This window comes from Oryx dammah, unplaced genomic scaffold (genome assembly GCF_014754425.2).
Source record: "Oryx dammah isolate SB20612 unplaced genomic scaffold, SCBI_Odam_1.1 HiC_scaffold_21, whole genome shotgun sequence".
NCBI classification, from domain to species: domain Eukaryota; kingdom Metazoa; phylum Chordata; class Mammalia; order Artiodactyla; family Bovidae; genus Oryx; species Oryx dammah.
This window is the reverse complement of record NW_024070205.1, coordinates 54,023,684-54,047,860: the sequence shown is the minus strand read 5'-3', so window position 1 is coordinate 54,047,860 and position 24,177 is coordinate 54,023,684. Positions and strand designations below refer to the sequence as shown.

Below are 24,177 nucleotides of genomic sequence, written 5' to 3'. Positions count from 1 at the left end.
TTTAAAAATTAACTTTTACTGAAGTATAGTTGCTTGACAGTGTTCAGCTAGTTTCTACTGTACAGCAAAGTGAATCAGCTATACATATACATAGATCCTCTCTTTTTTGGGTTTCCTTCAACACAGACCCATTTTTTAAAAACTTTTTACTTTGAATTGGGGAATAGCCAGGTAACAATGCTGTAATAGTTTCAGGTGAACAGCAAAGGGACCCAGCCATACATATACCTATATCCATAATCCCCCAAACTCCTCTCCCATCCAAGCTGGCACCTAACATTGAGCAGAGTTCTTGTGCTATACAGTGGGTCCTTGTTGGTTATCCATTTTAAATATAGCAGTGTATATATGTCTATCGCAAACTCCCTAACCACCCCTGACAACCATAAGTTCATTCTCTAAGACTGTGAATCTGTTTCTGTTTTGTAAGCTTATTTGCATCATTTCTTTTTAAATTCACATATAAGGGATGTCATCCAATATAACAGACCATTTTAAAATAAAGTGATTAAATGTACAAATTAGTGCCTTTGGTAAAAGGAGAAATAAGAGTTTACATATTTATGAGTTGGGAGTTCAAGTCTTTGGTTTCTGTGTACCTTAACTAATTTAAGAGGTTTCCTGGAGTAATTTATGGGATCCACTTTCTAGAACGTTTGTTTACATATCTTAGAACAATGAGCATAGTGAAATGGGGTTAGCTTTTTTACTAAACTAAAACAAAGTACTTTTCAGATGACCAAAGAATGATTAAATACCTTCATTTTCAATTTTTAAATTTTTAATTAGAGGATAATTGCTTTACAATGTTGTGTTGGTTTTTGCCATACAACACTGTGAATCAGCCATAAGTATATATATATTCCCTCCCTCTTGGACCTCCCTCCCGTCGCCCAACCCAATCCTGCCCCTCTAGGCTGTCACAGAGCACGAGGTTGAGCTCCTTGTGTTACACAGCAACTGCCCACTAGCTATCTGTTTTACACATGGTAATGTGTACATTTCAATGATACTTTCTCAATTTGTCCCACCCTCTCCTTGCCTAGCTGTGTCCACAAGTCTGTTCTTTATGTCTGCATCTCTATTTCTGCCCTACAAATAGGCTCATCAGTATCACTTTTCTAGATTCCATATTTATGCATTATATACAATATTTGTTTTTTTCTCGTTCTGATTTACTTCACTCTATAACAGGCTGTGAGTTCATCCACCTCACTAGAACGTACTCAAATTCATTCCTTTTTGTGGCTGAGTAATATTCTTTTGTATATATGTACCACAATTTCTTTATCCATTCATCTGTCAGTGGACATATAGGTTGCTTCCATGCCCTAGCTATTATCAATAGTGCTGCAATCAATATTGGGGTACATGTGTCTTTTTGAATTATGGTTTTCTCAGGGTATATGCCCAGTAGTGGGATTGCTGAGTCATATGGTAGTTTTATTCCTAGTTTTTAAAGAAATCTCCATGGTGGCTATATCAATTTACATTTCTACCAACTGTGCAAGAGGGTTACTGTTTTTCATATCCTCTCTGGCATATATTGTTTGTAGATGTTTTTATGATGGTTATTCTGACCAGTGTGAGGTGATACCTCACTGTAGTTTTGATTTGGATTTTAATTCTTTAATTCTCTGGGGTAGATTTTTAGGTGTTACAGCCTTTGCAATACATAAGGCATGAAGTCAGCATACCATAAGTTTGCAAGGACTGACTCTTTCAATATATTTACTTGATTAAATATTTCTTATCCCTCCCACCCTCTTTTTCTTCCCCAAGATTGGCTCTTTTTAAGAGAAATTTAGAAGATACAGAGGTGAAAGTTACCTTTCCTGCCCTCCAGAAGCTTATACGTTGTCTTTAACACACTGGTTTTCAAAATGTGGGTTTCACACCATCAGAGTCAGCATCACCTGTGGTCTTTCAGAAAAGCAAATTCTCAGGTCCCATCCCAGATCCTCAGAATCAGAATCTTTGGGAATGAGCTGTAGCCATCTGCCTTCTCCCAAACTTTCTAGCAGATTCTGGTGCGCACTCAGGTTTGAGAACCACTAGTCTAATGACTAGAATTTTATACCTTTCTTATTTTTCTATCAGGAACTTCCCAGGTGGCGCTAGTGGTAAAGAACTCGCCAATCAATGCAGGAGACATAAGAAATGCGGGTTCGATCCCTGGGTCAGGAAGATCCCCTGGAGGAGGAAATGGCAACCCATTCCAGAATGCTTGCCTGGAGAATCTCATGAACAGAGGAGCCTGCTGGGCTGTAGTCCATGGGGTCACAAAGAGTTGGTCATGACTGAAACAACTTAGCATGTACACAAGCATTTCTCTATCAAGGTAAAATCCACATATCATAAAATTCACTATTTTAAAGTGTACAATTCAGTGAGTTTTAGTGTATTTACAAAGTTACGAAACCATCAGCACTGCCTAATTCTAGAACATTTCTATCACCCCGAAAGAAACTCAGTACCTGTTAGCAGTCACTCTCTCTGTCCTCTGTCTCTGCCCCCCAGCCCCTGGCAACTACTAATCTATAGATACACTTTATCTGTATGGATTTGACTATTCTGGATATTTCATGCAAATGGAGTCATATGATATGTGACCTTTTGTGTGTGGCTTTCACTTCACATAGTGTTTACAAGGTTCATCCGTGTTGTAATATATATCCGTGCTTTTATCCCTCCTTATGTCTAATAATATTCCATTGTATACATGTGCTACGTTTTGTTCATCCATGCAACACTTGATGGACATTTGAATTGAGTTGATGCCTTTGTTGTGAATAATGCTACTGTGAACATTAGTTATGAGTTCTTTCATGAACATAACATTTTCAGTTCTCCTGGGTATATATAGTTGATTCACCTTATTTGTGGTAGTTATAGTCTTTAAGGTCTCTGCAAACACTGCATTAACGCATACTAAGTCACTGCTCTGCAGGTAAATACAGGCTTAGGTTCCTTCAAGCCTCTGGTCACATTTGTGACATCCAGTCAGCACATGCCCTTGTTTTTGTGTGTTTCTGTTTAAAGATATCTTACCAACTATATGGGGCTTCCTCAGTGGTGCAGTCGGTAAAGTATCCACCTGGCAGTGCAAGAGACACAAGAGACCTGGGTTCGATCCCTGGGTCAGGAGGATCCCCTAGAGCAGAAAATGGCAACCCACCCCAGTGTTTCTTGCCTGGAAAATTCCATGGCTGAGGAGCCTGGTGGGCAACAGTCTATGGGGTGCAAAGAGTTGAACATGACTGAGCACGTGTCTAATATCTATTGTTGACTCATGAACACTGAACTCATACCAGCAGCACTATAAAGTGAAAGTGAAGTCAGTCAGTCGTGTCCGACTCTTTGCGACCCCATGGACTGTATAGCCTACCCGGCTCTTCCCTCCATGGGATTCTCCAGGCAACATTGTACTGGAGTACTGGAGTGGGTTGCCATTTCCTTCTCACTCCTAAATAAAGCTTATTGAGCACATGTATTTTCTCTATAAGGCACATCACAGCCTTCTTGAGCTTTGAAACTCCAAACAACACTGTACATGACGCTTCAGGACCATTTTAAACAGTGAAATTGCCAACAAAAAGCATGAAAATGTGAAAAACGTGGCACCAGAATAGACTGCAAAAGAAACAGTTGTTTTCAGGGTGAGAACTGAAACAAGAAGGCAATATGTCACCTTGCTGAACCTCACCTGGGAACTTGTGTGTTAGAGGACTCAAATTTCCCCCTATTCTGTGTATGTTCACGTTGAAGGACTAAGAAACACCAAGAAGATTATTTGGGGATTACAAACTAATTTTAGCATGTAGGCATATTTGCAAATACGGAATCCACAAATAATAAGGTTCAATTGTACCTGGGAGTAAAATTGCTGTGTCATATGGTAACTCTTTGTTTATTTTTTGAGAAACTGCTGGACTGTTTTTCATAGTGGCTATACTGTTTTACATTCCCACCAATGTTGTATGATGTTCCAGTTTTTCCTTGCCAACTCTTCTCTCCCTCCTTCCCTTCTCCTTTCCTTCCTTTCCTCTCCGCTTCCTTCCTTTCTTCTCTCCCTCCCTTATTCCTTCCTCTCATTTTTTGACTATAGCTATCTTGTGGTAAGTCACTTCGTGTCCAACTCTTTGCGACTCAGCTTCCTCTACCCTTGAGATTCTCCAGGCAAGGATACTGGAGTGGGTTGCCGTGCCCTCCGCCAGGGGATCTTCCTGATCCAGGGATCGAACCCGAGTCTCCTGTGGCTCTTCCACTGCAGGCAGGTTCTTTACCTCTGAGCTACCAGGGAAGCCCTGGGTATCCTTGTGGCTGTCAAGTGGTCCCTCATTGTGGTTTTAATGTGCACTTCCTTAATAACTAGTGATGCCGAGCATCCTTTTATGTGCATATTGGCCATCTGTATATTTTCTTTAGAAAAGTCTCTATTCTAAAACTTTGCCTGTTTTTAAATTGGCTTATTTGTCTTTTTATTGTTGAGTTGTAAGTTTTATATATTATGATTACTAGCCTCGTAGATATGCGGTTTGCAAATATTTTTCTCCCATTCAAAAGGTTTTTTCACTTTCTTGATAATGTTCTTCAATATATAAAAGTTTTTTATTTTGATGAAGCCCAATGTCATCTATTTTTTTCTTTGACTGCTTGTATTACCTTCTTTAACTTTGAAATTGCTATCAATACAGCCCGTTGTTAGAGTTTACACATTTTTATTAAAGTCATAAAAAGTTAGATTTCATGGATTCAGTAAATTATCTCTTATTTGCCAATAGCTGTCATAGGTAATTTTAAAGCATTTATTTGCAGGTATTTATAAGCTTTTTATGTTGTTGTGACCATGGAATTTTAAATACTGGCATCAACAGGACCACAAATTTATAAAAAGCAGTGTCAAATTCATTTAACTGTTTTTGTTAAGGACAATTGAAGAGAAACACTTAAAACTGCTTTAAATAGTACTTTCTTTTTTAATAAAGAAGGCTGCCTCTTTGAGAAACTATGAACTTTCTGCCTTAAAAGCAGAGTCTCAAGAGCCGTTTGTGAAAGAACACAAGAATCCCCGGAACTTGGAAATAAACACGATTGGTGTTTATTTGTGTTAGTTTAAATGCAGTAGCCCTATGTGTCAGAAAACTGAATCTGCAACACTTAAGTTAGGCTAAGCAAGCAAATAATGTCAGCTAACATGGCTTTAATCTACTAAGTAACTTTAAGTCCAAAAGATCAAAGGAAGTTATAACTAAAAACAGTCCTTCGTGCAATTTCCCTGTAGAAGCAGGAAAAGGCTAGAAATTACATGTCAGCTTCATATCCTGGCTTGCTGACCTTGTGCTCAGATCAAGCCCCTCTGTATGCCAGCTGTTACCATTACTGAGACCTTGCCCCCAGGGGTTAAGTAGGAGAGACCGTCTCCTGTCCTATAGGAGAGCAAACTCGAAAGTTCCAGCCCCTAACATGCCTAATTCAAAGCAATCTGCATGTGCTTGTCATTCGGTCTGTCCTGCCGCTCCGAGGAGCTGCTCCTGCGACTCTGAGGTCGCCCTCTGCTGTGCTGTGCTCCTGCGGCCACTTTCGGCTGTTGCTACTGCAGTCACTTGCAGACCAAACCGAACCAGGAACGCTGCTTCTCTGAACAGAAAGGTAATACATTTATTCATGCTTCTGTGAATGTATTTGGGGAGAATTTCTTTTAAAGCTGAACTTTGCTGTGTGCTTCTCGGATTAAATTTAAAATTCTAGTTCACAGTTTTCTTTCAGTGTAAGCTTTGAACGGCATCTGAATGCATTAAAATGCCTCATGAAGTGTTTTGAATGTTAGTCTAGCACAGTAGGGTAAGGTAAGCTGTTTCTTAAGGTTTATTCTAATGTGCTTTCTTTATGAAGTTGGGAAGAAACCTCAGATGTCAAGTTGTTTAGCTGTTTCATGCTCTGAGCTTCTTTTTAAACCACTTTCTAATCAGAAAAGTCAGAAAAGAAATGCTTCTCTCATTGCCACTTGGTCAAAAAATAGATGTAGAATTGTAGGAAGTGCTTTAATCACTTTCTGTGAATTAAATGTTGTAAGAAAATAATAAAATATTAACTTCTTCCAGCTTTTAAAAAGAGAAATTGGGAACTAAGCTTGGGAGCCAAGCTTCCATGGCAAGTTTAATTTTTATCAACGTTCATTTTAAACACAGAGCTTGCTCTACACTCTCAAGTTGTTTTTGAGATGATTAAATGTTTCATGTATTATGTTCATTTTAATGGTGGCAATAATAGCTACATTATAATTGGATTTATTACCCATAGTAGAAAGCAGAATGTATTTGCCATGTTTACTTTCGCTTAAAATTAAAGTGGATGCTTTATATGTGACTGGTAGAAAATTTCAAACTAGATTAACTTGTGAAATAGTTTTATGTTTTGTAGCAAAATGTGAAAATTTTCTAAACCAAGTGGGTAAAATATTTGCAGAAACTGGAGTATATCATGCAAATCATGGACAGAACATAAATGATTTTTTCAGGGATAATGTAAAAAATGGACAGCATACTTTACAGTTTGCTAAAATTTTCTGTAATAGATATTCCTGTTGAAAGGAAAAGAATGAATATGTCCTGTTTACCCCCAAGAGGGTTATCTTAGATAATAGTATTTATACTTAAGAAAACTCCAGTTCCCTTTGATGGCTGGGAAGTCACTAAACTGTGTAAATAAACTCTAGAATGTTCTACTGGTAGACAGTGGCTTTACCACTTCCCATGGTTTTAATGTCTGCTGACACATTTCTACTTTTTAAAGTGTTAAACAGAATTGGCATTATTTTTAAAATATCATTAAAAATTATTGTACTTTAAAAATTACATCTCTTAATAAACTATCTTATGCTTTCATTGCCAAATCTTGAGTATTTTATTGGTTGATTATACTTCATTTGTCAGTTTTTGTTTTAGTATACAAAGATAAGACAGAGTATTTTTTTATGTGTCTTCTGTTTCATATAGCTTGCATCTTAGACATGGATTATAGAAGTATGAGCATGAGCTATTTGCGTTGATTATGAAAGGTGTGTGACGTTTAAGAGTCTGAAATGATTGACCTTCAAAGCAATGTAGTAAAATACATGTTAACCTTGCCTCAGTCCGGGAGATGATATGTATTATAAAATGGATTCGTCCAAAATTTTAGTCTAGTTCCAGTTGTCTTTTTAGTGTGTATTAAACCATTCAACCCTTTTTTGGTAACAGGGGATCTGCCTTTCAGTGTTTGCTGTGCATCAATTCTTTGCCTTTCATTCTAACTACTCTGATTTCTGGGATTGGATCAGAGCCACCCTCAGCAGTACAACTCTTACAGCTCAGTATGGGTGATGGAAGCCTTGACACACTGACTATATGAAGATTTCCGATTTTTCAAAAATTGCAGTTCCTTATCACATCCTAACACGGGAAAGAAAACTGAGTGTTTAGGATCAAGACAAATGAACTGCTTAACCTCTCAGCCTTTTGGAAAAATATAAAGCAAAAGAACTAAATATATGAGTAAAGCAAGACTTGGGGAACAGGGTGGCCGTTTGTTCTCTCTCCCTTAATTTCTATTCTTTTATCATTTTAATCACTATTCAACAGGCTCACTTATTTCAGGCTCACATATTAGATTCCAAAAACACTATTCACAGGGAACATGGTAGGTACTTATTATATGCTTGCTAAATAAGGACACTCACCTATTGAACTGAAAAATACAATTTAATTACCTTTGTGAGCAAATGAAATTCCCACTTGAACAATGTAAATGGAATTTCAGTTCACCTAATACATACAGGAAAGAAAACAGTAAAATTCACAAGCATTTATAATGGTAATTTAAGTAAGGAATAGAAAAAGATTTATGAAAGAGGTACCCAGACTCTTGCTAAGGGTTACTTTACTGATCCAGTTCAAGTAAGAAAAGCAATCAAAATTTGATGTTTTTCTAAGCTGAAAGTAAATCTCAGTGTCCTTTATTTAAGTAAAAAGATGTCTTCGATTGTGTCTCATACAAATACCTTGAGATATGTCTTCCAAGTTGCTCAGTGGACTAAAGGATACCCCTGAGACTTGATTTGCTGAACTCTGCAGGAAGAACCCATTTGGGGAGCTGCTTGAGGAAATTTGATTTGCTACTTCTCACACTTCACGGAACAGCAGGGAGCGGAGCCTGGTGTCAGATGCTTAGCATTGGTGGGAAAAGCTTAGATAATTCTTAAGTGTAGGATGAAGAAACAACAGGTTACCATTTAAATCAAACAACTTTCAAGTGCTTAATGATGATTGATCTCAGGTTTTGGCTTTATGGAAGACATTTTAAAAATTCCTTCACATTCTTTTGCTTCACAGTATGTGGATGTAGAATTTTCTTATTTTGATTTATCTCTGTGATGGTGTTTTCCTTTGAGCTGCTAAATTTTGAGGTTTTGAAATGTATAAAATATTAAACATTCATGGTGTCTTTAGACTTGCTTGTGATCTTTGTTCAACAGCATGAGTCAAGCTCAGTCATATGTTTCTGTTTCTACTGGGGAAGAGCTATAGTGAGACAGACAGATTGCTGAATGCTTTATGATTTTAGTTGGAGCAAAATAATTTCAGATGAAATCTTATGATCTAAAGATAGATCTATCACATCTTGGGGGTTCTGTTTATTACCAAAGCATCTTGTGATTAATTGTTTTTTTCTTTTCTTTTAGTGGGCTATGAGGCTAGATTAGGAGGTCTGGTTTCTGGAGGCTGTCTGACTCTAGAAATGGAACATTTAAAATGCTTAAAATGCAATCAGAAGGCTTTTTCTTTCTTTTTCCTTTCCTTTTCCTTTCTTCCTCCCCTGTCTTTTTTTTTTTCCTTCTTGCTTTCTTCCTTCTTTCTCTCTCTCCCCTTCTTTCCTTCTCTTTTTTGGCAGAAAGCTTTAAGGAGCATGCTCTTTTAATAGAGAGGCTTGGGACTTCACATTGGAGATTGACCAGGGGTTGGGGAGATATTTTTTTCTTGAGGGTTAAATAAACTTGTTAGTCAAATTGGCTATATCCTATACTCTATTCAGATGATCCATATGTATGGGCTTGGCCAAAGAGTTCATTCAGGTTTTTGCATAACATCTTATGACCAACCCAATAATTGAGACCATGTGACAAGTTGTTTTATATATCCACAACATTGTTCCACATGAATTTCACACTGTTGCCTCTCAAACTAATGTGTTGTTGAGGATTTCTCTTCCCGGCACCCTTGTCCCCACCCTTCTCTTCCCGGCACCCTTGTCCCCACCCTTATAACTTCAATGGTAACCCAAAAAGAAGTAAAACTAATCCAAATACTATAATACATGTCTAACATGAAGTACCAGGTCCAAATGTTTTAGAATATACAGTAACAGTCTGCATTTCAAGCAATATTTTCTGAAACAGTATTGAATATTTTGAGAGTTAGTTGCTTGCTCTTATAACTTGATCAGCATTAATTAAATAAAGTATAAATCAGTAGTTCTCAATCCTAGCTGCACGTTAGAATCATCTGGGGAGTATTTAAATAATGCTAATGCCCATACCCCATTACAATATGAATTAAATCATAACCTCTGGGACCAGAGCCCAGTGTCTGTAATTGTTTCGTATTACCGAAGTGACTCTAGTATGTAGAAGGAGTTGAAACCGCTGTAATAGACTTGTAACTTTGTGGATATTTGTTATATTGATTATGTTCCCTTCAAGACTTGCAGTAGAGTCCAGATGAATGTCTCAGCTGGTTCTTGAGTTAGATAACAACTTTTTAGAGGGCTTTCTAGAATTTTTTTGAAAGAGAAGAGATTGACATTTTTTTTAAAAAATTGAAGTATAGTTGATTTACAATGTTGTGCCAATCTCTACTGTACAGCAAAGTGACTCAGTTATACATATGTATACTTTCTTTTTTTAAATGTTCTTTTCCATTATGGTTTATCACAGGATATTCAGTATGGTTCCCTGTACTGTACAGTAGGACCTTGTTTATCCATTCTAAATGTGATAGTTTGCATCTACCAAACCCAGACTCCTTCAACATATCTGATTATAGAAACGTCTCTAGTTTTATTTTGCATATTCTTAGTTATGCAAATGAACATAAAATCTTCAGATTAAGGGTTAAATTGTTGCAGCATAATAGAATTGAAACTCATCTGAAATAGACATCTGAAAACAAAAGAATACTTTCTCTTTCTTAAGAGCATTGATGCTTATGGATATAATATTTTCAAGTGTGGGGAGAAGTGGTGAATATTTTGTGGAACGATGATTTTGGTGGATGAACTTGGAAAAGAGAGCTCTAAAAACTGCTTTAATAGCTACAGTATAGTGATAGGGCTCTTGAAATGTATTTTTAGATAGAGAAGTGTTTATATTGGAAAGAGAATGTTCTCGACTGTTATTTATCCCAGACTATAAAAGATAAACTTTCTTACACCCACATTTCTCTTCTCACATAGACCTGCTACCAAAGGTACATCAGATATAAAACAAGAGAAAAATGAGAGTAATGTTTCCACAGCAGTAAAATTCTATCACTCATTCCTATAATATGAAGCTCAGCTAACTCACATCTAGCAATAAGACTGGTTTCCAAATTCAGGGTCTTCAGATTTGCTATGGCACTATAATATCTTCCTAACATTGTTTAACTCTTATCTGTCAATACAGTTTTGTAAATCTGGGCAAGGGCAAAACTGTATCTGTTCATTTAAATTTTTCTTCTGTATCATTGCACTGTTTGTAAATATTATGATTGTTGTTTAGTTGCTAGGTCGGGTCCAACTCTTGTGCAACCCCATGGACTGTAGCCCACCAAGCTCCTCTGTCCATGGGATTTCCTGGGCAAGAATACTGGAGTGAGTTGCCATTTCCTTCTTCAGGGGATCTTCGTGATCCAGGGATCGAATCTGTGTCTCCTGCATTGGCAAGCAGATTCTTTACCACTGAGTCACCTGGTCAATGGACATGAATTTGAGCATACTTCAGGTGATAATAGAGGACAGAAGAGCCTGGCATGCTACAGTTCATGGGGTCACAACGAGTCGGACACGACTTAGAGACTGAACAAAAACAGCAAGTATTATGAATGGTTTTTGTAAAAGTGAAGCATATACCAATTTATCGGTGCCTTTATCAATATATATCATGTGTGATCCTATTTAAGAAGTTATATAAAAACATTAGGTGTATTTCATTTTCAAAGATATGGTTTGTTATTATAAGTTGAAACTATCTTCTTGATAATATAAAGTTAAAGGAAACAGTGAGTTTTCATTGTACAAGAATAGTGATTCCTTGCTTTTAGACTGCCTAGAACTCAGTTTGCTTTCTCATGGTGTGATGGAAAGCATAGTAGTACCTAATGGGTTCTTACGAAATGTTTGCTTAGTAGTATAGATTCTCAAATGTATAACATTGTTTCCTTGAGAAAAAGGTTTCTAATTTATCACAGTTTATGATTTAAGGGAAATGATATCAATAATGCCTTATTTCTGTAGAGTTCTTTGCAACACATAAAATGCTTATAGGTGATTAAATGAAGATATTTAAAGTGCTCTTATTGAAGGAGAGTTTTACCATAGAAAGTTCATGAACTCAAAGAAAAATAAGAAAATTTAATTTGTCTCAGAAGGGAAGAAGATTGTTTCTTTATTTAAGACTATATTTTTTAGTTCCCTAAAAGGACCTGATTCATTGATTAAAGATACAGATTTTGCTGCCAGGTCACAATTACATTATTTTAAAATAGTCCAAATACTACATGACAACCAAAATCAATCCATCACCTTGCTTTTTACTGTTTGCATTTTGTGATACATGGGTGGATAGCACTTTTTTTAACTCAGTGAAATACATCCCTCACACTCTTGAATCCTGAATTGTACCATTTAAAACTGTCTTGGGAAATATTGAGCTCAGAGGATATTTTTCATGTGGACCTTCAGACTGAATTTTATATCAGTATCCTTCAGTGGTCCTATAAAAGCTAGTTGAGCTTGGCATTGCCCTAGAAGCATCTTGAGATTGTTAGAGAAGCCTTACTTTTAGAGACATGCTGGTCTGAGATTAAATCCCAGCATGTGATTTGGATTAGTTACAATATGTTTTTGACCTTCAGTTTTCTCTAAAATGGGTTTAATAAGATCTTTGTAGAGGTATTGTGAGGGAAGTGTCTGACACAGTGAGATGTTAAAAAAAAACCCAACACACACACACACACACACACACACACACATTTGGATAGCCCTTTGAAGGGTAATATGTAGTTAGAGACAAAACTTGGCTGGTGTCTTTCTACCATCCAGTTTTAATAGCTCCATTCTACAAGTTACCTCAGATATTCTTTGTCAATTTCTCTGGTGCATTTAGAGAAGCTATTTATTCTCTGGCCATAGCACTAAAAATTGATAGGTCATTTTGGTACCAGTGATAAGAAATGAGACCATCAAACAATTTTAGGGGACTGATTTCATATTAAAACAGGTTTGGTGCATAATGAATAGAGGTACTCCCAAACTGCCTTTATACCTGGTGTGGGAAAAAAAAAAAAAAACTTCAGGTGCTTTATATCTGAAGATCCAGTCTTCCTCTCTAGGAAGGAAGAATTCCTATTTTCCAATATCTAGTACACTTGAAAGAAAAAGATTGTCACATGCAGTTACCTGGGCAAGGTGCTTCAGTTCACATATATTACTCTAAAAAGATTAAAATCTGATTGGTTGTTATTTCTATGCACACGACAGTTTAGGGGCCTGAAATAAGCCATAATTAAACTTGGTTATCAATTAGAACTTCTACTGTTAAAATTTGTTACTCTTCTCTGTCTTAATTAGAAAAATGGACCTTTTGTTTCTCTGTTAATTGTTATCTTGTCTGCTTTGATTGGGCATCATTTTGCCATTGCTAAGGCCTAATTCTCTTGAAGCCTCCCTTCCTAGTTGTGTCTTTGCCTTGCTATACAAAGTGTTTTTTTGAACCAACAGTATGGCAGATTGGAAGATTTTGTCGCCCCACTCCAAATGGACTATATCAGAATCTACATTTTAGCAGCATCCGCAAGTGATCCCTATGTTTGAAAAATATCATATCAGTGTTGTGTATTTTGTCTAACAAAACTGTGTTATAGGGAACATCACTCTTCTTGAAAAAGCTGATTGTCTACAATATGGAATCTTGTTTTTGATACAGTCTTGCCATTTATTGATAAGTTTGGTGTTATGAATCTAATGAAGCAAAGGGTTGTTCTGGAATACATTGTCTGAGCCTATGGAATGTAGTTTAGCAGAAAGCCCTCAGAACCTCAGCATCAGACTTCCTGACCTTAACTATTTGAGACTCTATGCCTCACGTGTTTCTTTTGCAAAGTAGAGCCACAATGCCTGCCACACCTGTTTTTCTGAGGGCTATTAGGAGGATCAACTCAAGTGAGATCATGTGTGTGAAAGTGTTTGGCAATACCAAAGAGGTGTGCCATTGTAACTGTTGATGTGGATGAAGATGTTCCTTCAGGCTATCTGAGCCTCGTGTTTGTCAAGGATAGTGATGACTCCGCTGAGTGGTTACTGTGGTAATTGGAACATGTCTGTGTAGTCTCTTCAACATTACATATAGATTTTAACTTGACAGTTTTCTGGCCATACCAGCAGTTCTGGCTTCCAATTGCAAGGAGTTACCATGAGGTTTTTGTAACCCTTTTATTAATATTAATAGTGTGATTGCATCTTTTGGGTAGGTTGTGTGTCACTAACAGACTTTAATATATGATATGTTGATGAATAACATTTCCATAATTTCCTCAGTTCCTACTATGATTATATGATAGCATTTTCAGGGAGATACTACTTTTAGTCTTAGAAGCAGGGTAATTTCCTTTTATCTTTCAGGTGTTAGTGTCCTGAGCCCCAAGCCAGAGCAGGATGTAATTGTTTGAACCTTCTAATCATGTGAACTCTGATGACTTTTCTCTTTACATTTGATTGGAACACCTCTATATTTCTCCTCTGTTTCTCTGTTTAATGCTTATGAAACTAGTCCTAGTAATTTTGGTTCACAGATAGCTTTGGTCCAACAAATAATAATTTATGTTTCCCCAAATTTGGACTCAATGAGATTGAAAACCATTTTCTAAAAGTTTGTATTCATCTGTTTTTTCTCCTTAGCTAGGTTTTGATTTCCTGCTTTATCCAGTTATTTGGTATATTGTGTAGGGTGTTATTATAAGAGAGCTGATATATACTGGAAGACAAACAATTTAAAATGCATCCAGTGAATAGATGACTATTAATCCTTTAAGGTAAAGTAAGTTTGTTTCTGTTCTTGCATTTTAATAATAATTATCTTCTGTTCATCATTAGTCACCATGCTAGAAACTTTATATGTTGTTTCATTAATATTTTATTACTATGAAGATAGCACATTTATAGTAAAAGTTGCAAGCAGTACAAAAAGTAAAATATGAGTCTTCTCTACACTTCCAAATGGCCCAGTGCAACACTCTAGCAGGAAACAATGTTAGCATTTTCCCATATTCTTCTAGAAACTATCTACGTATATACACTAGCCATGTATGTGAGTCTTCCCCACTTTTTCAGTAAATGGGTTCATACCACATTGGCTTTTCTGCAGCTGGATTTTATTCACATATGAAGAGGTATTACTTTGGACTTCTTTCCCTAGAAGTAATCCTGATTTAACTCACTTTTTTTTATTGTACAGAATACCAAATTTATGGATATGACAGAATTTAAGTCCCTATTGATAATTTAGATCATATCCAGTTTCTACTGTTACAGGCAGTGGTGCAGTCAGCATCTTTCTCTGGACATTTGTCTTTACACATTGTTCAAGTATATCCAAACTGTGTAAACCCTAGTAGAATTGTGAGTCAAATGATGAGGGTATTTTAAATTTTGAATAGTAATGCCATGTTGCTGTTTCAGAAGGTTATGTTAGTTTGTTTTTCAAACAAATTTAACTCTAAAAAGAGTCAAGACTTTGAGACTCTAATAATGTAAATAATTTGACCCAGGTTCTCAGTAACTAGTAGAGTCAGCTTTAAAATTTAGACTCATCAGGGCCATTTCTTCTAGGCTACAGATATCTCTGATGCCATTTTAAAACATAGTTTTGGCTTTGAAACCAGGAAGCATCATTTCATATTTTTTAAACATTCTCCTCACTTAAGCAATAATAATAATTCTTTCATTGTAAATACATAGCCCTTTATGGTTTAAGATATATTTTTACATTCTCAGAGTAATAATATGAGGTGGACATTGATTTGTACCCTGATTTACACTTGTGAAGAACTGAGGTCCAAAGAAAAAAAAAATCTTAAATTTTAAAATGTAATCAAAAGATGGTCCTTGGCCCAAGGCCGTATAAGCCTCAGAACTGATAAAGCACTCAGGACATAAAAATGCTAGTAGAAAGGTTGAAATAGGAGGTGTGAGATTAGTGGCTTTGGATATATTGATATTGGCCTGTTATACTCATGAACAACAGGAAATACACTAAAATACCGGCTATCGGGCCTCACCACATCCCAAGCCAGGGCCTCAAGAATAGCTTTCTTTTGGCAATCCCTGTGTGTTATGGCCCTGGGGAAAACAGGTGATTTCAACATAGCTCTTCTAAAGTCATTCATTATATTTGATCCAAGACTTATTTTAAACTTCCCCTGTAAATAATAACTGTCACTGCATTTGTAATCACATAGCATTACATTTATCACAATAGTTCCTTTTTATGATGTTGAATCTTCCTCTAGCTCATCTCTTTCACTGTTCTTTCTGACTCAGATCAAATTTTTTTTTCACTTGTTTCAGTGAAAAAACTTCAGTGAAAGTTCTAAAGAAACAAGGTCTTTCTCTTTGTGGCCCTAAAGTCAACTCTTGACATTAGATGGAAATTTTGCCATTGTCCTGGTTACCTGAATTCTTACACAGATACATTAATTGAACTTAATCTGTAAACATTTCTGAGAACAATTTTGTGCCAGCTTTTGCTTTTTCATCATTTTTAACTTATAATCTGCAACTTATTTGTAAAGTCAATTTGATTGTTCCCAGTTTATGCTTAAAGAAACTGAATCTTAGAAAGCTCATGTGAGTTACTTCAAATACAAAGTCACAGTTCAATTATTCTTTACTATCCACTCATACCTACTTCGTTACAAGAAGTCTCCAAGTTACCAAACAAGTTATGTTCCAAAAGTTCATTTGTAAGTAAGTTATTTGGCACTTGAACTGCAATTTACCACACCAGGGGGAAAAAATGTTATAAATCGTGATTAGGTCCCTTGGCTGACCTGCAAAAATCTATTTAACTCTTATGTAACTACAAAATGATGCTTTGGCAATAAAAATAAGAGAGAATGGTAGCTGTCATTCTTGTTACACAGAAAAAGAGAAATTATTTTTCCTGATGAGAAACAGAGTCAATGAGAAGACAGGGAAACAGAGATATTTTGGAGCGTCTAGAGGGGGTCTCAGGGTACTTTCACGAGCATTCAAGGTTGAGGTCACTGTCTGAAAGTCAGTTTCACCTGAAAACCTTGCGGATTTTTGTTAGATACTTCTGACTAGCCTAACTCACCTGATACCTATGATTAGCAGCAGTAGGAGTGATTGAATTAAGCCAAAATAGATTCTCTCAAATTATATTAACCCATCTAGTATGGTCAGAACAAACCAATAGACCCAAAAAAGAGTATTCCTATTCTGTCTGTCTTGATAAAAGGGCCAAGAGGAGGTTCTGATTTTCTCAGCAGATCTCATCAGCGCCAGTAGCTTGGCTGAGGTCCGTAAAGGAGTCTTGGGAACATGAGTCATGGGTAAAGGCAAGAGAAAGCATGTGCCTTCCGTGATTTCTCTAGAGCATTTATACAACGAGAGTTTCTGATGCTGAGAAATGACTACATTTTTATCTCATCAAGTGATTACTTCTTACATTTTCTAGGTGGTCTTTCACTTAACCATGAAAATAAACATCTTAAATTTCAGTTAACTTTTTATGAAGTCCGGTGCCTTTTTAGATGGCCCCTGATTAGTATATTTTATCATTTTCAGAACATTTGTACACAGCTTTTTGTTTTGTTAACAACAGAAGAAAGGATATATCTTTCAGTAAATGGAAACTTAAGGGAGCAGATCTTGCTGAGATGGCAGATTAAGAAAGTGATAGAAAATTAGAGTCTGTGCCTCCAGGATCAGTTTAGGGCTCTTAACCAGTTTATCTACACTGTCTTCCCACTAGTTGGATAATACATTTAACTACAAATGCTCTGTTCTGGGAATATCATTTGAATGTTTTTTAGTGGGTATTTATACCTGGAGTGATTTAACTGAAGGACAGGGCATTTTACTACAATTCAAAATCTTTCTCAGTGGTCATTATAACAGGATCTTGGGACTGGCAGACCACTTTCCAAAGTGACGGTAAGGCTGATGAGAGAAGTAGCATCTGCTTGATTTATATATGTGTTTGATATTTGTAAATGTTTTCTCTTTTCCACTAAAATCATGGGGTCACAAAGAGTCAGACATGACTGAGCAACTGAACTAAACTGAACTGAACAGTGATGTTCCTTGGAAGAATAGCTGTGCCAAACTTAGACAGTGTTTTAAAAAGCAGAGACATCACTTTGCCAACAAAGGTCTGTTTAGTCAAAGCTATGGTTTTTCCAGTGGTCATGTATGGATTGAGAGTTGGACCATAAAGAAGGCTGAGCACCAAAGAATTGATGCTTTTGAACTGTGGTGTTGGAGAAGACTCTTAAAAGTCCCTTGGACAGCAAGGAGATCAAGCCAATCAATCCTAAAGGCAATCAACCCTGAATATTCCTTAGAAGAACTGATGCTGAAGCTGAAGCTCCAATACTTTGGCTATCTAATGCAAAGAGCTGACTCATTGGAAAAGGCCCTGATGCTGGGAAAAATTGAGGGCAAGAGGAGAAGGGGGCAACCGAGGATGAGATGGTTGGATGATATCACTAACTCAATGGACATGAATTTGAGGAAACTCAGGGAAATAGTGAAGAACAGAGAAGCCTGATGTGCTGTAGTTCATGGGGTCACAAAGAGTTGGATATGACTTAGCAACTGAACAACCACAACAACAAAGAGTATCTTCTGGGTATTAGTATTCAGATTGAAACACTATGCATTGTTCTGGCATTCTCTGCTCAGAAAGGTCCCTGTTGAGTAGTTTATAATCTGGGTGAAAATATGCATAGGAATTGTCCTCATGGGTGATGATTTCTTCTGGGACCTGTGTGTCTGCCAGAGGTGGGGAGGGACTGGAGAGAGATTTCTCCTGAAGATGTTTGTCTACTCAGAAGAATGCTATGCCAGAGGGTTAGTGAGCCAAACAATGGTTTTCTTTTTTATTCTTGGCATCATGTGTAGGTCAAATAGCATTGATGATCAATAGCATTGATGAACCAATAGCATCTGATGATCCATTTTTCTTACTGCATTTCCAGATTTTGTATGTGTGTTGGTCAGAAGGTGATAAAGTAAGAAAAAAGGTTGTTTTTGCTTTTGTTTGTTGACTAGGCAGAAAAAAATATTACTGGTAATTTGAACATTAATTTTTCCTCTATATTTAAGGCCTAGACCCTTTGATAGAGGGGGAAAAAATTAATTTAAAAATCTCACTTGAAGTAAATCCCAGCCATAGTACTCTTTTTCTTATGTGCAAGCAATACTACCCTATAGAACATAACAGAAAACAAGTTAATAAGATCATGACAACTTATGTTTATTATTTTTTTAGCATTATATTTGTTGGTTTAGGGGATAAAACTTTTGCATCTGATATCTTGGTGGCCACAATTCTTAGCTTAGCTGATTGGCTTCTATTTTCTTTTGTTTATTCTTATTCTAAGACCTAAGTGACGTAGACGGAAAATCATATTTCCTTGACATTTTTAAAAGATGTAAGACATTCTTAAGATTATTCACATTATCATAGCCTACACAACTAATTGCCCTCACGAATAATCACCCTCGCCCTTCATTTTGCCTGTTGTTTCTGTATCAGAACACCTCAAGCATGATATTATTGAAAAGCCAAACAATGATATTGGTATCTTCTCTCTATTCTACCACCTCCCCACCTACATCCTAAAAATATTCTAATTCTTTTTTTTTATAATTTGATTACATCTTGTCTTAGTTGTGGCTCAAGGGCTCCAGAGCATGCTCAGTAGTTGGGGCGCATGGATTTAGTTGCCCTGCAGCGTGTGGAATTCCCCAATCAGTGATTGAACCCACATCCCCTGCATTGCAAGATGGATTCTCAACCACTGGATCACCAGGGAAGTCCCAAAATGTTCTGATTCTTAACTGATGATTTTCACATCTAGGATGAGGAGAGAAGATAAATAGATACTGAAAATAGAGGTGGGGCAGGGAGGAAGGCATGGCAGCCCACTCCAGTATTCTAGCCTGGAGAATCCCCATGGACAGAGGAGCCTGGCGGGCTACAGTCCATGGAGTTGCAAAGAGTCAGACATGACTGAGCGACTAAGCACACAGGGAGGAAGTGGTCAATGGGACAGGAGAGGGTTCTGCCTGGTGTGGCTGGGAGGAGAAAAGAGGAGGGCTAACTTACCAGCTGGTTCTGTTGGACGAGTGGTAGGGCTTCCCCTAATGCTTTCACAACTCCTGCAAGAACCCTTGTTTTCAAAGAGCTGTTTAAAAATATTTTTCCTGTCTTTTCTACATAATTGTCTGTCTGACTGTAAGTGGTTGATTTTATATTGTTTTCTTTCTTAGGGTCAGGAAACTGGAGCATGGCTATGAGCAACGGAAACAGCGATTTTATGGTTCTGAGCAATGGCAGCATCGCAACCAGTGCTACCACGCCTACTCCCCTCACCCCCTGTGATGGAGACCCTGCAGCCCAGCAGCTCGCACCCAAAGAAGCACCCAGAACAAAAGTGAGTCCAAATGGATGCCTGCAAGTTAATGGCACCGTTAAATCATCCTTTCTGCCTTTAGACAACCAAAGAACGCCTCCGGTGTTACCCCAGTGCTGCCATCCTTGCCCATACCATCACCCTTTGACTCCCCATGACAGTCACCAAGAGTGCCATCCCGAGGCTGGCCCTGCAGCACCTCCTGCTTTGGCCTCGTGTTGCATGCAGCCACACTCAGAGTACTCTGCATCTCTCTGTCCAAACCATTCACCTGTTTATCAGACAACGTGCTGTCTTCAGCCCTCTCCATCCTTCTGCCTGCATCATCCGTGGCCTGACCATTTTCAGCATCAGCATGTGCCGCAGCACATAGCCAACATCAGGTGAGTGGTCCGCAAGGTTTCCTGGGCTTTAGCATTCGGCTAATTCCATGTGAATGTGACTGCTTGTGTTGATTTCTCCAAAAGGAGGAGAGAAGAATGTATCAAGAAAAGGGAATTAATGAAGCTGCTTACTTTGTGGATTGTGTGAAGGCTATTCAAATGCAAATGAAGTATTATTTTATCTGTTTTATCCTGTGACTTCTTAGTCAGTTAAACCCTCTCTTATTTTCCTGTTGGTGAGCTGGTTAGGTGGCCCTGCTAGACCTTGAAGTATAAAGTTTAGTAAAAAGTTTTATTGTCAGTAATTTCTATTATTAAACATGGGAGATGGATATATTTGTGATGAGGCTGCCTAAACAGGAGTCTTTATTTGCTACTATTGATAGTGATCAACATTTATGAAAAAGAAGTATAAAACCAAGTGCTTCATTATGGCTGTACTCACAGTTTCTATTCAAATCATTTGGCTGATTATGTAATATATTGAGATGATACAAAAGCAACAATTTCTTTCATAGCAGGTAGGACCTATAAATCTGTAGCATAGGACTTTTAAAAAAATGTATTTTGTAAAATAAAGCATGTTCAGATCTGGTAGGTTGAAAAATACTAGAAAATCTCTGTCATTGCCAATTCTCCTTCCTATCTCTGGCCGTGATTTCTCTGATATATGCTTTCCAGCTTTTTTTTTTCCCATGAGTAAGTTTCAAGTCACACATACTGCAGGTGAGCAATCATAACATATTTTATAAAATCCTAAGTACCTAACAGAGACCAAGAATTATATTTTTTGGTAGTAAAAAGTCTTAAAAGAGCTAGAAGAAGACATTCTCTTTTAAAATTAGGGTATGATTTTTATACTGGGAAATGCATATATCTTAAGTGTATGGTTTGATCAGCTTTGACAAATGTATCAGTAGTATTAGTGCATCCCTCGGTCAGATGTAAAACATTTCTGTCACCCCAGAGAGTTCCTTTATGCCGCTGCTTAGCCATTGCTTGTCTCTTCACCAGAAGCACTGTTCTGAGTTCTGTTACCATAGATTATTTTGTTTGCTTTAAAACTTCAGATGAACAGAATCATACAATAGGTCCCCTTTTCTATCTGACAATTTTGACTCATAACATTTTTGAGACTACCTAACTGCTATGTGTGTTACTTTCCCTTTTTATTGCTGAGTAGTAATTCATTGTGTTCAGGTAGCAAATTGACTTGGAAGTAAAGGAGTACAAACTTCCAGTTCTAAAATAAATAAGTCATGAGGATGTAATGGACGGGGTGGTGACCATAGTTAATAATACCGTATTGTAAAGTTGAAAGTTGCTAAGACAGATCTTAAAAGTTCTCATCACAAGAAAATTAATTTGTAAATATGTGGTAATAGATGGGAAGCAAACGTAATATGGTGACCATTTTGCTGTATATACAAATATCGAATCATTTTGTTGTACACCTGAAACTAATGTTATATGTCAGTTATATCTCAATTGTTTTTTTAAGTCACATCCAGACAGGGATTAAGTAATAAATACTTTTCACTTTTATCAGGTTTTAGATGCTGCTGAGATTATCTGGTTTCAGTCTTTTGAAAAGAGAGAAAGAGAAAAATGGGGAAAAGGACAAGGGATGGGAGGAAGGGCATGGGGATCCTCTGCAGCGTGTTTCTGCAGTTGCTGAATAGTTTTTTCGTATCAGATGCGAGAATCTTTTAGTTTATAGAACTATGGTGAAAGCACTCACCAAAGCCATTTCTTAGAAGATTGGTCCTGACAGCATTGTGCAGCATGGCTAGTTTCAGACTCTTTCTACTTTGAATGAAACAGTATAAGTGATTAATTTTAATATTATATGGTCATAAATATTGATGTTTTAGAACCATAAATTATATGGTTTCAGGATGTGAGATGATACTTTGAAGCTGATCCCTCCTTTAAAAACTGTCACAAAATAGTAGAACAGTGGGCAAAAAACCAGTTGTTTCAACATGACAAACATATCAGTACTTTCAGGATTCTGACTTAACATTTCTCAATGATCTAATTTTAAAGGGATGAAAGTCCTATATGCATATGACTTTAAATAGAATGGTATTAAAAAAAACCAAACTGACTTTTTAAAAGTACCATATTTGCCCATCAGGAAAAACTGTAGAAGAAACTGGAATATTATGTGAAAATTTTTTCATATAAGAATTTTATCTCAAGAATTTGAACCTTTTGATGAACCGTTTGTAACAGACATAGACTTTTTTTTAAGATGCCTGTGAAGGAATGGTATGTGTCCAGTTGTATATATTACATACTTTATTGTAAAATGTGTGCTTCCAGAAATTCTTCCCTATCTGCTACATTTATGTATTTAACATGTATATAATCAGTAGTATTTACTGAATATTTATGTGTGCGAGGCACCAAAGACATAATTCCAAATGAGATGAGACTTTTTTTTTCCCTTCATAAAACTGTAAGCTAGTAGGGACGGAGACAGAAAAACAAACAGGCAACTACTGGCAGCTCTTATCTCTTATTGTGATAAGAGATGCCAAGAAGGGATGAAAAAGAAAAATGTTACAAATGGAGAAGAGGTGGTCTGGTTGACAGTGGGAATGGTCTGTGTAAAGACTTACAAAGTAGTGTGAACCCAACTCCAGCATGGTTGAGTATGACTAGGCGCCGGAGAAGAAAGTGTACCAGCAAGGGGAGAGGTATACTGGGCCTCAATCCCGAGGGGCATGTGAATCCCCTGAGATTTCTGGACGGTATCCTGAGCCAGTGAGAGGCAGTGTGGATGTCTGTGTGTGCATGACTTTTTTATTGTGAAAAAAATATGCAGAACATAAAATGTATCATTTGAATCATTCCTGTGAGTACAGTTCAGTAGCATTAAGTACATTCGCATTGTTGAGCAACCATCACCACCATCCCTTCTCCAGAACATCCATCATCTCCCCAAACTGAAACTCCATACGCATTAAACAACAATTTCCCATTCTTCCCTCCCAGCCCTTGGCAACCACCATTCAACTTTCTATCTCCGTGAATTTGGCCACTCTAGGTACCTCACATGAATGGAATCATACAGTATTTGTTCCTTTGTGACTGATTTCACTTAGCATCATGTCCTCAAGGTTCATCCAAGTCGTAGCATGTATCAAAATTTTCTCCTTTGGAAAGGCTGATTAATACCCCATTGTATGTATATACCACATTATTTTCATCCACGTATCTGTCAGTGGACACTTGGATTGTGAACAGTGCTGCTCTGAACATGGGTGAACAGATACCTGTTTGAGTTCCTGCTTCCACTTCTTTTGGTTACATACCCAGAAGTTAATTACTGGATCATGTGGTAATTCTATGTTTAACTTCTTGAGAATCCGCTACACTGTTCCACAGCTGCTGTGCACATCCTTGCCAACACTTGTTCGTTTCTGTTTTTTTTTTTAATTGTTTTATAATAGCCATCCTAATGGGTGTGACATTATAGATTTTTAAGCAGAAAATAATTCAGACTTATATTTTAGAGAGGTCTGTAACCTGCATTGTGGAGAGTAGATTGAACTGGGTCAGTAGACTGTCGTAGAGAGAAAGACCTTTAGAAGCCTTTTTGCAGGCGAGAGAAGGTGATGACTTCATCCTGGATTTAGACATAATTTCACACTAGGAAGATTTATGAGGTAGAATCTACTAGGTTATGGGGGAGGAAGAGAAAGAATCACAACTAACTTGCAGTGTTCTGGTTTGAGCAACTAAGCAGGTAGATGGGGATGCCAGTCACCAAAATGGGGAGGATAGAAGGCTTAGGAAGAAGAGCTTCTGGGGTTGAGAGTGGGTAG

General features: G+C 37.2%; 1 protein-coding gene across 1 annotated transcript in view; it reads left to right on the top strand.

Annotated features, from left to right (window-relative positions):
• The window catches only part of DISP1 (dispatched RND transporter family member 1), a 219,262-nt gene that overhangs the window by 138,663 nt on the left and 56,422 nt on the right, over positions 1–24,177 (top strand). The window contains exon 2 of the mRNA XM_040263713.1: positions 19,816–20,341. Within this exon, the coding sequence (XP_040119647.1) occupies positions 19,816–20,341 (526 nt within the window). The remainder of the gene's footprint in view (positions 1–19,815; positions 20,342–24,177) is intronic.